At 42.2% G+C, this 14294-nt stretch overlaps 1 protein-coding gene across 1 annotated transcript; it reads right to left on the bottom strand.

Moving 5' to 3' along the window:
- Positions 1-4284: 4284 nt before the first annotated feature.
- On the bottom strand, positions 4285-5338 carry LOC137732500 (transcription factor IBH1-like 1). Its single transcript, XM_088687343.1, has 2 exons — positions 5196-5338; positions 4285-5117 (listed from the first exon to the last, which is right to left on the bottom strand). The coding sequence occupies exon 2, from the start codon at positions 5114-5116 to the stop codon at positions 4514-4516; it is 603 nt and encodes a 200-aa protein (XP_088543469.1). The 5' UTR covers position 5117; positions 5196-5338; the 3' UTR covers positions 4285-4513.
- Between the last annotated feature and the right edge of the window lie 8956 nt (positions 5339-14294).

Genomic DNA, 14294 nt, shown 5'->3' with positions numbered 1-14294 from the left:
AATATACTAGAAGTAATTTGATTATGATGAACCTTAAAAGAATAAATTAAAGCAATGAAAGTGAGTCCTAATATAACCGGATCAGAAATATTTTTGATGAGAACAAATGGAGTTTTAAAACAAACCTTGTATTGGCAAATATGGGCTTTAGGAATTTCATATTTTAATTTCATCGGGGATTGATTTGCAGCATTAAGTATTTCAGTGGACTTATGATAATACTTAGTAGGAATTAATCCTTCTTGAATACAATTCAAGTCTGCACCTGAATCGATTAGAGCTATGATTTCTAACTGAAAATCTTCAATTATTATCTTGATTTTAGAATACCATTTTCTGATTCTGATTTTGTCTAAAAGACCTAAGACTAGATTTTTTTCAAGAAGCTTTGCTCGAGTGAGCATCAGAATTATGGTCTGAAGAAGAACTACCTTGTTCTTCGATGAAAGTTTGAGTACTGACTCTCCTAAGATGTGAACGGATTTCTGTGTTTTCGGACTTTAGAAAGCTAATTTCCAATTTGATTTGATTAACTTCTTTTTGCAAATCTTTAATGGTAATTTCTTTTTTAGGCTTACTGAACCTTTCTAACGTGGTGCTGAGTGAAATCTTTTAAGCTGGTGGTCGGCTAGTGCCTGGTTCTTCTTGTGAAATTAACTTCTTTAATTTCTTTAAATAAAAAGATTTCAATTCTGGGTCATTGACTTTACTTATTAATTCAACTAAAAACTCTTCTTGTTCTTCTTGCTTATTAAGCACTGATATTTTGTTACAACAAGTGTCGGTACATCGTAACTTAATGTTTGACGAAGAAACTTCACTGGAACTGCTATGATCAGAAGAGGATAATTCCAAATCTCCTTCTGACTGACTATAGTCGGTATCTTTAAGTTCTAAAACTTGGATAAGTTGTACTTTCTCTTCGTCAGCGATTTTCAACTGGTTAATGGTTTTCTTAACCTTGCATTCATTGGCATAATGGCCAAATTTGCCACACTTGTAGCATTTTCCCTTTTTATCTTGATGAATTTTTCCAGTTTTTCCAAAAGATTTCTTTTTAGATTTTTCATAAACTTTATTAAACTGAAAAGGTTTGGTGAACGACTTCGGCTTATACTTATGATATCTGGAATTTGGTTTAGAATACTTGCTCATGTGTTGAGCTTTCTTCTTCTTATGGGAAGAAGCTATAGGTGGTAAACCATATTGTTCACAAAACGTTCCAAGCTCATATTTGGCAATTGATTTGCCTTTATTGACTTGTTGAGAAATCTTCATATCGATACACGTTTTCAATCCTTCCTTCTGGATAACATTAACTATGTTCCCATAAGTAAGGGTATGATAAGGTATGATACCTTCTTCATTTATTAAACCGTTTCTTATTTTATGAGCAAAAATGTTTGGTAATCCATTAATAAATTTTTCTTTCCAAAATGGTTGATTACTATCTTCTCGAAGCATGACTCTAGACATGAAAACATCTTAATACCATCTGAAATCACTTAAGGTAGGGCACCTTAAATTACTCAGTTGGTCGTGAATTCTAGTAGTGACATTACTAGGTGTTCTTATAAAGTGTTCTATGATAGTGTAAAGTAAAGTATTTACTCCATCAGGTATTCCTTGTCCTATAGTTTCGTCAAAGATGGGGAGTCCTTCCTCATCTTTTTTGATCGCATGGTGTATTTCATCTCTGGATTGAGAGGTTAAGTGTTTTTCCCACCATGAATGAAGCATTCCTGTAAAACCAGTGACCAAGAGGTCGACAATTTGTGTTTGTGTGAGATTATGATTGGTAATATAACTATTAGCAACTATAGACATGTGTTGAAGTTTGTTAAGAAGTTTTTGTTCTGACAATCCATCTATATTCCATTTATAGAGTTTGTCAGTAGAGACTGAGAATTGATTTTGGATATTTCTTTCTTCAAATTGAAGATCTGGAGGTGTGGGTCTGGGATACCAGTTTTTTGTGAGAGTAGTAGGGTTGACAGGAGTAGTGCAAATACGCTTAAGATCAAAAGTTGGTTGAATATCAATGTTTTGAAAGGTATGTTCAATCTTCTAAATAGAAGCATCAGTGTCTGTTTCTTGAGACAAATCTGAAGTAAGTGCATTTTCTTCTTTGATAGAAATATAATGATTTTGTAAAACATTAACAACTTTCTCTTTTTTGAGCTCATTGAGTTGATCAATTTTTTGCATGGTAGTCATTGTTTTTAAAGCAGTAGAACTTGAAGAAGTATCAGCAAAATTTACTAATGGTTTTTCCTTTTGAAAAGATTTTGGCTGAGATAATTTGTCTATTTTGGTTTCAATTTTATCCAACTGTTTTCCAATAGTATGAAGACTCTGGTTTGTAAAATTGTTCTGTTCAATGACAGATTTGAAACCTGCATCTTCTTTTGGAATTTTAAAAGGAGTGGCTGAAATCTGGGTATTGCCAGTGGAAATCAAAATAGTTTCTTTAGGAGGATGACTGGAAGAAATCAAAGTTTTGCCTTCCTTAACCCAATTTTCTTTGGTAACAACCGTAAGTTTGTTTTTTGTTTCATAATGTTTTTCAATGAAATCAAAGAAAGATATTTCAAATTGATATTGCTCTACAAAAGCTTTCCATTTACTATAAATAGTTAATTTTTCTTCATCAAAATACTTTGTTCTAAAAACATTTCTTCTAGGTATATTTTCAACAGATTCGATGTCAGCTTTGAGCTTCCTCAACCGTATTTTGTGTGGTTTGTTTAAAACAAGTAATTGGTGACTCATCGATGTTGCTTCAAAATCAGAGGCTGTAGGTGCCGTTTGTTCTTCCTAGTTTTGAGATTGATAAACAGGATGTGTTACTTGTGATGAAGTGTCTACAGACTTTAGCTTAATCAAATCATTGATTAATTCTTGCTGGGCAGTGGCAGAATTAGTCTCCTACTCTTTTAACTTTTTATTTACTAAAGATTTTATCAAATCTTGATCTCGACCCAATCTATCGGTTGATGTGGATCCAGAAAAAGAGTTTCTGCTAGAAGCAAATGATTTATGCGAATGTACTGATTCACAAGATCTCCTTGCTGGTCGATCGAAATTAATCTTTACTGTAGCATCAAAATATTGTTCAACATTGTCAAGATTGACAAGGCTGTTTTGGATAGCTACTGGCTTACTCTCATTGACTAAACACCAATATGAAGGTAGACTGATGTTTGACCACCTAATGGTTCTAGGGACCTTTATGTTCGCATTTTCTTGGGCTGTTTGGATTAAAAGTGTGTGGTCATGAGGACTTTTGGTTAAAGCTTGAAAATTCATATATTGTGCTAGTGACTTTGTAATAAACTCTGTAAATAAGTGTCAAGGGCTGTGTTCCTTTTAGGACTTGGTATCCTGAAGTTTTAATATTGAGCGTGAGTGCTTTCAGCATGTGTGGATCTGAAAGACTTATGGTGAGATCTGGGAAACAATCAAAATGGATAGGTCCATTATAAAGACTGGATTCAATCATTCCAAGTATATTATCACTGAAGTCAGTGAATCTAGCATTTCGGAGACACAAAAGAATAGAGGTATTAAGACCTTTTCTTGTTAATGGTTTAACAACTATTTGAACTAAACCAATATAAATATAGTTATGATCATCTTTCCTATGGGATTTAATTTGTTCAGAAGAAAATAATTGACAAGTCTCATGTTCTTTACTAAGAGCATAAGCCTTTTCAACTGTTTTAACATGATGTTCAGATTTAAAAGAGGCCAAAGACCATTTTTTCTTGTAAATATTTTTGCTTGAAACTTTTGGAATATTCCAATCACCAAAATCAATACTTTCATCAGTTTGAAAATCAAGTTTTTGTTCTTCATTTATAATATCTGGTATAGTTCTTAAGTTGGATCTGGAGCTAGTGCTGGCCATTGAATTAGATCTAAACAATCTACTCATGATAAACACAAAGCAAATATTCTATATGCAAAACTTAAATGATTCACCTTCCTCGTGTATTGTCTAAACTCTTTCCCCGCTCATGCCTCTCCTTGGGCCTTACTGTTTAGACCACGCCTTACTGTTTGGTTGAGAGTGTCAACAAATGAGGACTGACAATATTGATATTGCAAACATACGGTTGTTAATATGTGAATAATGTGATTTATATAGTTTTCGATATCTTGGTCACACACTGCAAGCATAAAGCTCGATCAATTGAAAATTTAAACTGTAACTGAGTGTTATTTAGCTAGTAAAAAAAAAAAAAAAAAAATTCTTGTGTATCAAGATAACTGACAAGTTAATTAAACATTAAAATTCCAAGCTTCGATTACTGATATGCATTCTTCGATCTGTACAATACTGGGCACCTTAAAGTTACAGCTACATATCGAAATAACTAGCTATCACTAAACTATTGAATAAAGTGACAAAAAGGAAAAAAAGGAAAATGAAGAGAAATTAAAAAAACATAATATATAATTAATAAGATGGATCAAGTAATTAATTAATTTAGTACCATCGATATTATTCTTATGTACCATTTATTAACTCCGCGGTGGTGGCAAGACACCGCATTACCTCAACCTGAGTTCGCAGAGACACGATATAATCTAGGGTTTCCACAACCAAAGAGAGCTCATCCATGGATTCTCCTCCAGGAACAAGACTCTTGAGCACTTGTGTTTTCTTCCGGACCAATTTCTTTGCAATGGAATGGGTTTTTGCTAGGTTATGTTTCCTCCCCAACACAGTTCTACTACATACCCTCCGGCTCTTCTTCAAGATCTTCTTGTGCATCACTGATGACACTGATCTCGAAGCTTTCGTTCTTCCACAGTGCTCGGGACAATGACGACCACCACCATCACCACCACCCAGTATACGCTCAAAGAAGATTCTGTTATTGTCACCGTTGCTGTGGGTAGCATTGGCTATGACGGCGTTGCTCCAACGTGTAGTTCCATTTCTTGTAGAAGCCATGGCTATATCTGCGGATAACTTGATAGCCTTCTTTCTGTCTAAGTTGGTCATCTTGTTCTTTGAACAGGTGGTGCTGCTATTGCATACTTGGAGACCCTTTATCCATTTCTTCAGAAATTCTTGCTTGATACAACAAGAATTAAAATTGCGCATTCTGCAAAATGTACGGAATCATGAATTAGGTTTTTGTAAGAACAATATATGATGCGGTAATATTTAGAAACACAAATACCTTGGTTATGAAAAGGAAAAAAAAATGTATGCTAGATTTCTCTTCTATTGGACAGGGATAGGAGAGAAATTCATGGGAGGTCTATATGAATATGACAGACAAATTTTGCAGAGCGATGCAGTTCTTCTATAGATCCAAGAAAGTTTGAGAGAGAGTAAGAGAAAGAGAGAGAGAGAGAGAGGGAATGAGAAGGAGAAGAATGCGAAGAAACCCCTAATTTATGTGGTGAAAGGATGGGAGGCGTGGGACTTTGAGAGTAAGACACAGCACATGGAAGCACATGGTGGGAATGACCCACCACTCAAACCCTAGCTAGAGAATATGAAAGAAATTGGGTCTCGGAATAAATTTTATTAAAAATATTAGTTATTTATCTACTCTACATCTATTAAGCATGCACTTGTTGAGCCTCAAAATAAATTTAAGATGAAAAGTAAAATTTGAAAAGTTTGTCAAAGAATGGGTTTGAGTGATAAATTTTTAGAATTGATGAGTTTGGTTATGATTATTGAGTATATTGAATGCATTTTGAAAAAATAAAAATAAAAATTGAGAATTTCTATATCTTGTCCAAGTTGAAGGCTATTCATGAAGAAATGTAGTAAGACTAAGGAATGATTTGGGAATGTGATCCTTTTTAAAAAAAGAGTAACTTATTAAAAACTCTGAAACATCAAATCTTAAAAAAATAGTAACGTATTACAATCTTTGCCCTACATTATTCTTGGCAATTATTATATCACATTAAATACCATATTCTTCTTAGTCATTTAACATATTCACAACAATTTATATAAAAGATTATATACCAAATACTCATATACTAGTTTTTTTATTTTTTATTTTTTATTTTTCTATAAAAGCACTTTTACAAAAAAAAAAAATTAAAAAAAAACTAAACAATTTTATTTTATAGTTGTATAATCTCACAGCAATATTAAACTAGTCCTAAAGTTGAGATAATTGTTCTTCATTAGAAATTGTTGACTCTAAAAATTAAAAAACCTACGTGGCGCGCAGGCCGAGTAACTAATAAGCTAACTACGTCCTTCGGTTGAGTGCGGAGCGTGCCAACTCGTCGGCCGAGCTCGGCCGAGGAGTAAAATTCGTTCATGTCGCGTTGAGCGCGTTGTTGACTTCCTTATCTTGCGACTGCGACCGAGGAATGAACACTCTCGGTCTATGGGTTCTAGAGCCTAAAGACAAGGCTACTAGTTCTGCGAAGTTCACAAATCGTCGGCGCCCAATTCGATCACTGTGATTATATTCGTAAGAGTATAGGCACGTCGAATCGACACCAAACTATACGGACACAAGTACTCAAATGTGATGTATGTCTTGATGGTGACTGTAGTTCGGTCGTCAGAATGCCGAACTCTGAAACTCACTTATGAGTATTTAATCATAAAATCACTCGGCGTCTAGTACGCCGAATAACGTAATTCGTAACATCTTACTACGCCGAGAAGGCGAGCAAGGTGACCTCTACCAACAAGGGTTCGAAAACCCTTCTCGGCCGAGACTTAGATAGGTAACCAGTCGGCCTCGACGCAGTGCTGTTTATCCAAACTGAAGGTGCTTCTCGGTCGGCTGATTCTGTGGCAACAGTGCTGTTTATCCAAACTGAAGGTGTTCGCCGGGTGCCTCCACAATGCTATTTATCAAAACTGAAGGTGTGTCGGCAGAAAAAGAAAAGGAAAAATCTCAAGGTATTTGAGAGGCTTTGCGCAGGGCAATTGTATGATAAATTCAAGGTCCATCTTTGTTGCATGATTTTTTGTATTTATAGCACCCATTCCTTGAGACCGAATCGCGCCCTTATCTAGATTGGGAGTCTTTGTCCCGTTTCAACTTTACTTCGAACAAACCTACTCCCATTAGGACTTTGAACTTCTCCTCTTCTGAGGCTTTATTCTTTGCTGACCTGGAATCCTGGTTGCACTAGGACTTCCTCGACCTTTTTGCTTATCTGGATTACTCCTTCTTAGGATAGGACTCGATCGACCCTGCTAACTGGCCCGGAATCTATCAAGTAGCCCATAGTAGTTGACATAGCTTTGGGCCGAGCCCAACCCTATGCTTGGCCCAACAATATTATTTCGGGCCCAAACATTGCCCCTTCGCTTCTGAGGTCACCGACTGTCAACCTTTGGTCGGGCTTCGACCTTGAAGAAGCGGAACCATCTTTTGCTTTTCAGACTTCACTTTTCTTGATAACCATCACTGCACATTTATGTGGTATGATTGCACCATACTCATTACTCCCGCCGTACAGCCACGTGTTGACCCTCTGCCAATCCGAACAATTTTCAATCATGGCCCTCGAAAACTTGCACCCACCGAAGCATCTCTTCCTCATTAATGCATTAAAACCGCCACCGCACGCAATCGTGCATCCTAGATCCTCGAAAACCTCGATCCTATCCCCGTAGGTTCCCAAAATATCTGAAATGATTGGGACCATTTCCCAGTTAAATTTCCCCCCAATTCAAACTAGTGCTTTCGAATATCAAAAGCTTGATCTTCTTTCTGAAAATGCCTATAAATACCCAAATTTCTTCCATTCGCATCCCACGCTTTCAAACATTTTGAAAACCTCCCTTTGCCATTCCTGCTTGCTCAAACAAATGCCCTAGAGTTCATCTCTTTGAAACCTCCTTCAAACACATGCACTACTCTCTTCTTTACCAATGGCCTCCTTCATCTCCAAGCTTTCCGATGAGTGCAACAAGTGCAAAGACTTTATTGACCAAAGCGCCATCAAAACGCTCCGCTTCGAAAATGACCTGGCCACCACTCACCAAATTCTAGGTCCACTATTCAAAGATGTAGTGCCGCCATGCATCACTAACCTTCTAAAGGAACAATGCTTAACAACCTTGCTGCAGGGGTTTGATTGGTCGAAATGGTGCTTGGCGCGGCCCAAAGGGGCTTGGCCCTCGACTACTGTGGCCTGGGCCGCCTGGGTCGACCGAATGAGCACATTATTCGGCAAAGAGTGGAAAGCCCTTGGTATCTATGATTCCATCATGCTCTCGACCATGGAGATTACCATGGATGGAGAACTGCTCATGGCGGCCCTCAGTTTATGGTGTTCGGCCACCAACACCATGATCATTCCTTTCGGCCCTCTCAGCCCCACAGTCCTCGACATCTCGGCTATCCTTGGGACTTCTCCATCTGGTCTCCCAATCAATGCTGCCCTTTCTGGATGCCCCTCGTTCCTCGACCTAAAAGCGTTGTTCGACGAATGAGCCGTCGAGACACTCAGCCAGGGCGATCGGGAGCCTTCGAAAGAAGAAGTTCAGAAGCTCCACAAGAACTTCTTCAACTACAACACTCTCATCCTCCACTTCGCCGGCCGAGGCGAGGAAAGCCTTAGGAAAGGAGAACTCGAAGCCTTCCTATTCTACAGGTACAACAAATTCATTTGTTGTACCAGGTCAAACAAATGCCTGGTCGAGAATATGCCGGTGGCCCAGGCCCTGGCTAGTTGTCGTTCCCTGGCGCTCAGCCCGGCTATCCTTGCCAATCTTTTTCGCTGCTTGGCTGAGACGACCATCAACAGAATCGACCCGCACCAGAACTGACCTCTCTAGGTATTCCAACTTTGGCTGCAGGTTTACTTCTCCACCCTTCGCCCGAGGTTCCCGCTTTCCAACGTTCGGTAGCGCTCAGCCCTCAACTGACCTCTCGATCGGTGCCTCCTCACCGGGCCGACGAAGTCCTCAAACACTTCTTCAACCTCGACGTCCTCTCTGACGACGAGTTTCTGGTGTGTCGGCGCCAGGAGTACCCTGCATCGATCAGGCTTCCAACGGCAGCGTGGGCCGAGACTGAAGATGCTGATCTTCATCAGCATTGGGGGTTATTTGTACTGGCCCGCGACCTCCTCGTTGGTTGCGATGCCTGCCGAGCCAGTTGGGAGGTCTATCATCCCCACTTCGTAGCCCGGAAGCTTAGCTACCTCCAAGGTTGCCCTGTACCCCTGCTCGCCTCTCGTTCCCTCTTAAGTCGAGGACGTCTTTTTGGTTCCTCCGAGAGGGAATGTAAGACAACGGAGCAAGAGTTTCAGGATAAGTGTAAAAAATTTCAGCTGCGGGCAACTGTTCCTGAATCCTTGGGTACCAACACTTTCGGGGACTAGTGGGTTGAGTACATCTGCGACTTCTTCAGTGCCTCGGCCGAAGACGTGGTAAGTAGAGTCTTCGACGACCGGCCCAAACTAGCTCCTGCGGCCCAACCCAAGGAGTCGACCCAAGGTATATTGTCATTTCCCTCTTTGTACTTCAATTACTTGCCCCTTATTATTAATCACTTCGTTATTTCAAGGGCTCGTGTGTCGAGGAAGGCGGAAGCGGTCGTCGCGGTGGTGAGGGCGAAAAAATTGGTTCCCACGAAGAGGACCATTGCCACCGGGCGGACAGTATCACCCAAACGCCCCTATCGAGACGCCGAGCCGGAGGATGACGTACCTCACCTTTCCAAACGCGTCAAGAAGTTGGCGAAGAAAGGCGACCAGGAGATTCATGTTGTTCCTAGTGACACCACCGGGACAATTGTACCTACCGACTCTCTTTCCATCCCGGCTGCCCCGGCTTCGGCAGATCCTCATCCACCAGTCGTCTGTCCAGGCGTACCAACTACAGCTTCGGAGCCGGCCATGGCGCCTGTCGTGGGGAAAACGGCAGCACCTGTCGAGGCGCCCCCCATCCAGCGACCGATGGTCGTTCTGGAAAAGGTATGATTCCACCACTATGCTTTGTTTATTTTAGCCTTCTAGTCGTAACAAAGGTTTTCTCAGGACGTCAAGAGCGAAGAGAGCGATGAGATCCTGCTGGAGCATCGCCCTCGACCAGCCAACTCTCCTCCCATTCATCCTCCTTCGGTGGTCGAGGCAGCCATTCAACCGCATCCCCCTACGGCGGATCATGGAAAGAGGCCCCTGGCCGATCCTGAGGCGACGGCCGAAACGCCGCTCCATCCGCAGGATGAAGACCTTCCCATTCCTCCACAAGAAGTCTCATCAGCCTTTGTAAGTCTTATTTCAGGTGCCTGAACGTTCATTTCACCGACAATTTTATGCACCGACAGGCGTTGTCTAAGGTATTAGGCTCAGCCATTAAGTTTTCTGGGGTTCGAGCAATGACCCAGAAGGCATGGCCGAAGTCTCCTCCCGGCAGGTCTAAAAACAATCCCTTTGTTATGCATTCCATTACCACGTCTTATTTTCCTTTACAAAATTTCCTTTATGTGCAGCCTTCGTGGGAAGTAGAGCTCGACGCTCTTCTTCGGAGTACGACTAGTGAGGTCGGCTGTTCTGCTGTTCCTGCAAACCAGTGGGGAACGTGCCCGACGCCCAAGCTTTCATCAAACTGCACGAACTCCTGTCCCTCTCTGCCTCCCAAGTCTTTCAATACAAGGGTCTTGACTCCGTTGGGGAGTGCTTAAATAACCTTGCCAGCGGCGGTTACCTAAGCACGGAGAATATCTCCTACCTCACTGACCTTCTGGAGTGAACTCGGCAGCACGTCACCGTTTTTGAACAAGCTCTACGGGCCGAGGATGACTTGAAGGCGGCCAAGGTCACGCATGAGGCTGGCCGAGGGGAGGTGGAGGTGATAAAAGCCAAGAAAGCGCATCTGGCCAAGTTTGATCGCCAGATCTCCGACCTCCAGCGTCAAATTGCTGAACTTTAAAGGCAAATGTCTGCTGCTTCAGAGCTTGAGAGGGATTTTGAGGCCAACAGAGCTCGGCTGACGGCCTTCGCTGCCGGCGTGCGGCACATCCAGCAACTGCAGCTCAACAAGAAGACAAGGCAGGCTGAGATAATTTTGAGCGAAGTGAAGTGGCTGGAGTTAAAAGCTGCCCTCGAGACTTTCCTCCCTTCAACCCCCTAGAAAATTATTTTGTATCTGTTCACTTTTATTAATACAATGGTATTTACTCTTGCATCTCCCACATGACTAGATAGTACTTTTTTACAAATTTTCCATTAATCGGCAATTTGTGAATTATACCGGTCCGATCTCTAAGATGATATGCCCCATTGCCGAGAACTTTGTGAACAATGCAAGGCCCTTCCCAATTCGGCGACCATTTGCCAAACCTGGGGTCTTTAATCCCAACAGGCAACATCGTTTGCCAAACTAATTCTCTTTCGCCAAACGTTTTTTGTCTGACGCGTTGGTTATACGCTCGCTCGGCAATTTTCTTCTGCGCTATTAATAAGTTACCCGCGTTGATCTGATTTTCTTCCAAGTCTTCTAATTCTTGTCGCATAGCTTGACTATATTCGACACTAAACAAACTACTATGCTCAATTACTCATAATGAGTTTATACTCAACTCGACTGGTAACATGGCGTCGTGTCCATAAGTTAACGCGTAAGGAGTCGTTCCAGTGGCCGACCTGGGTGAAGTTCGGTATGCCCATAATGCTTCGTTTAACTTCAAATGCCACAGCCCAGGCCTTTCTCTTACCATTTTTTCGATAATACCAATCAACACTTTATTGCTTGCCTCAGCCTGCCCGTTTGCCTGTGGGTAGTACGGTGTGGATTGCTCAAGTCAGATATTCAGACTTGCCGCGTATTCCTTAAACCTGTCGGCCGTGAATATGGTGCCATTGTAGGTTATGATCGTTTCTGGCACGCCAAATCTGGTCACAATATTTTCCTCTACGAAATTGCATACCTTTTTGGCCGTTAGTTTGGCGTATGACCTTGCCTCGACCCACTTAATGAAATAGTCAGTTGCTACTATTATCCACGCATGTTTTGCCGCCCCCGACGATGGTGTGATTTTGCCAATTACATCCATTGCCCATCCCCTGAACGGCCATGGTTTAGTAATCGAGTGGAGTAATTCGGCCGGGGCTCTCTGCACGAGTCCATGAATTTGGCACGGTACGCATCTCCGTGCATATTCGATGCAATCCTTTAATATGCTGGGCCAAAAGTAACCGTGTCGTCAAAGCAACCAACCCATCTTTCGTCCTGATTGGTGAGCCCTACAAATTCCTTCATGTACCTCGGCCATTGCTTGGGCAGCCTCGTGTGGGCCGATGCACAATAGTAGTAACCCGTCCTTGCCCTTGCGGTATAATTTGTTTTGGTATGACACATAATTGATGGCGAGGACCTTCATTCTCCAGTCGTGTTTCCCATCGGGGTTATCGAGGTATCGTAGCATCGTCTTTCTCCAATCGTCTGGTAGCACCTCGACGACACATACTTCTACGAGGTCTCCTCATTCTAGTAGGGATGGGAGCGACATCACCCTTGTGCGTATTAGGTGCGTGCACTGGAGAGTTTGCCGATTGACCAAGGCTGGGTACGATCGTAGACTTGTGGGTGTTACCCGGCCTAGCTTGCCCCCCGTGAGTTGTGCTCCGGAGGCGATCTGGGCAAGTTCGTAGACGTCCGTGTTATGAATATGCGAAATATGTTCAAATGTGATCCGTTCAAACGACTCGGCCAGGTAGGTGGCGACCATGTCATAGGGCGCTAAAGTACAACTCATGGAACGAAACATGCCGTTAAATTGGTTAATCACGAGTTTGAAATCACCTAGGATGAGAACGCGGGATGCTCATAAATCGTGTAAAACATGGAGGCCGATGATGAGGGCTTCATATTCGGCCTGATTATTTGTACAGCTGAAATCTAACTTGAGAGAAAAATACCAGTGATGATGGTCGGGTGACTGAATGGCAATACTAACACCAGCCAAGGTCGAAGTACTGGAACCATCAAAATGCATAGTCCAATGGGAAGGGTGTTGGGCCAAGAAATCGGCGAGAGCTTGCCCTTTGATGGCCTTTTGGGGTACGTACTGTAGGCTGAACTCAGATAAGGCGAGCGTCCATTTCCCAATTCAGCCTTTGACAATAGGCCGAGTGAGCATTTAACGAATCACGTCTGTTTGGGCGATGACCTGCGTAACAGATGGGAACATGTAGTGCCGAAGTCTTGATGCGGCGAAAAACAAAGCTAAGCAAAGTTTTTCGACATGTGAATAATTGAGCTCCGGCGAATTCAGATTACGGCTGAGATGAAAGATAGCTTGTTCACGCCCTACATTGTTATCTTGCGCGAGGAGACAACCAATGGATTCAGCGGCCGCCGAAATGTACAGTTTAAGGGGTTTGCCGCGACAAGGTGGAATTAGCACGGGTGGTGTGGAAAGGGCCACCTTGATTTGCGTAAATGTCATTTGATGCTCTTCGTGCCATTCAAACTTGTCGGAGTCCTTAAGTTTGAGGAGCGTAGAAAATGCCTTTATCTTACCGACCGAATTGGTGATAAAGCGGCGGAGGAAATTTATCTTCCAAAGTAATGACTGGAGCTACTTCTTTGTTGTCGGAGGTGGGGCACTCATGATTGCGTGGGCTTTATTTTCGTCGACTTCAATGTCGCGATGGTGCACCAAAAATCGTAAGAAATTACCGGCCGAAACACCGAATGCACACTTGACCGGGTTCAATTTGAGATTATTCTTGCACATGCGAAGGAACACTTGCCGCAGATCATCCAGGTGCATTTGGCGGCGCTTAGACTTTACCACTACATCATCGATATAAACTTCGACGATTGTACTGATTAAGTCGTGGAATATCGTATTCATGGCTTGTTGGTATGTGGCACCGGCATTCTTGAGGCGGAATGGCATGACTACCCATTCGTAAGTACCGAGTGCCCAGGGCAGCGAAAAGCCATTTTTGTGGACATCGGCTTCAGCGATAAAGATCTGGTTGTAACCGGCATGGCCGTCCATGAAAGATAGCAATTCATGATTAGCTGCAGCATCAATTAGCAAGTCTGAGATTGGCATTGTGTATTCATCCTTGGGAGTGGCCAAATTTAGATTACGAAAATCGATGCAAATGCGAAGGGCTCCATTTTTCTTTAACACCAGGACGATATTGGCTAACCATTTGACGTATCGAGAGGTCCTAATAAACCTGACTTTTAGAAGCCAAATTAATTCGTCTTTGATGCCAAGTTGTACTTCGGTCGAAAACCGATGTGGGGGTTATCGAAAGGGCTTACACCCATCCTTGATGCTTAGCTCATGTTCTACAAGGTGTCGATTGAG

Source organism: Pyrus communis, chromosome 16, assembly GCF_041283825.1.
Source record: "Pyrus communis isolate YQ-2024b chromosome 16, ASM4128382v1, whole genome shotgun sequence".
NCBI classification, from domain to species: domain Eukaryota; kingdom Viridiplantae; phylum Streptophyta; class Magnoliopsida; order Rosales; family Rosaceae; genus Pyrus; species Pyrus communis.
The sequence above is the reverse complement of the archived record's forward strand: the minus strand, read 5'-3'. Positions and strand labels throughout refer to the sequence as shown.

What these genes read in the sequence shown, in the direction of transcription:
- LOC137732500 (XM_088687343.1), bottom strand. Translation starts at nt 5,116, where the DNA reads ATGCGCAATTTTAATTCTTGTTGTATCAAGCAAGAATTTCTGAAGAAA.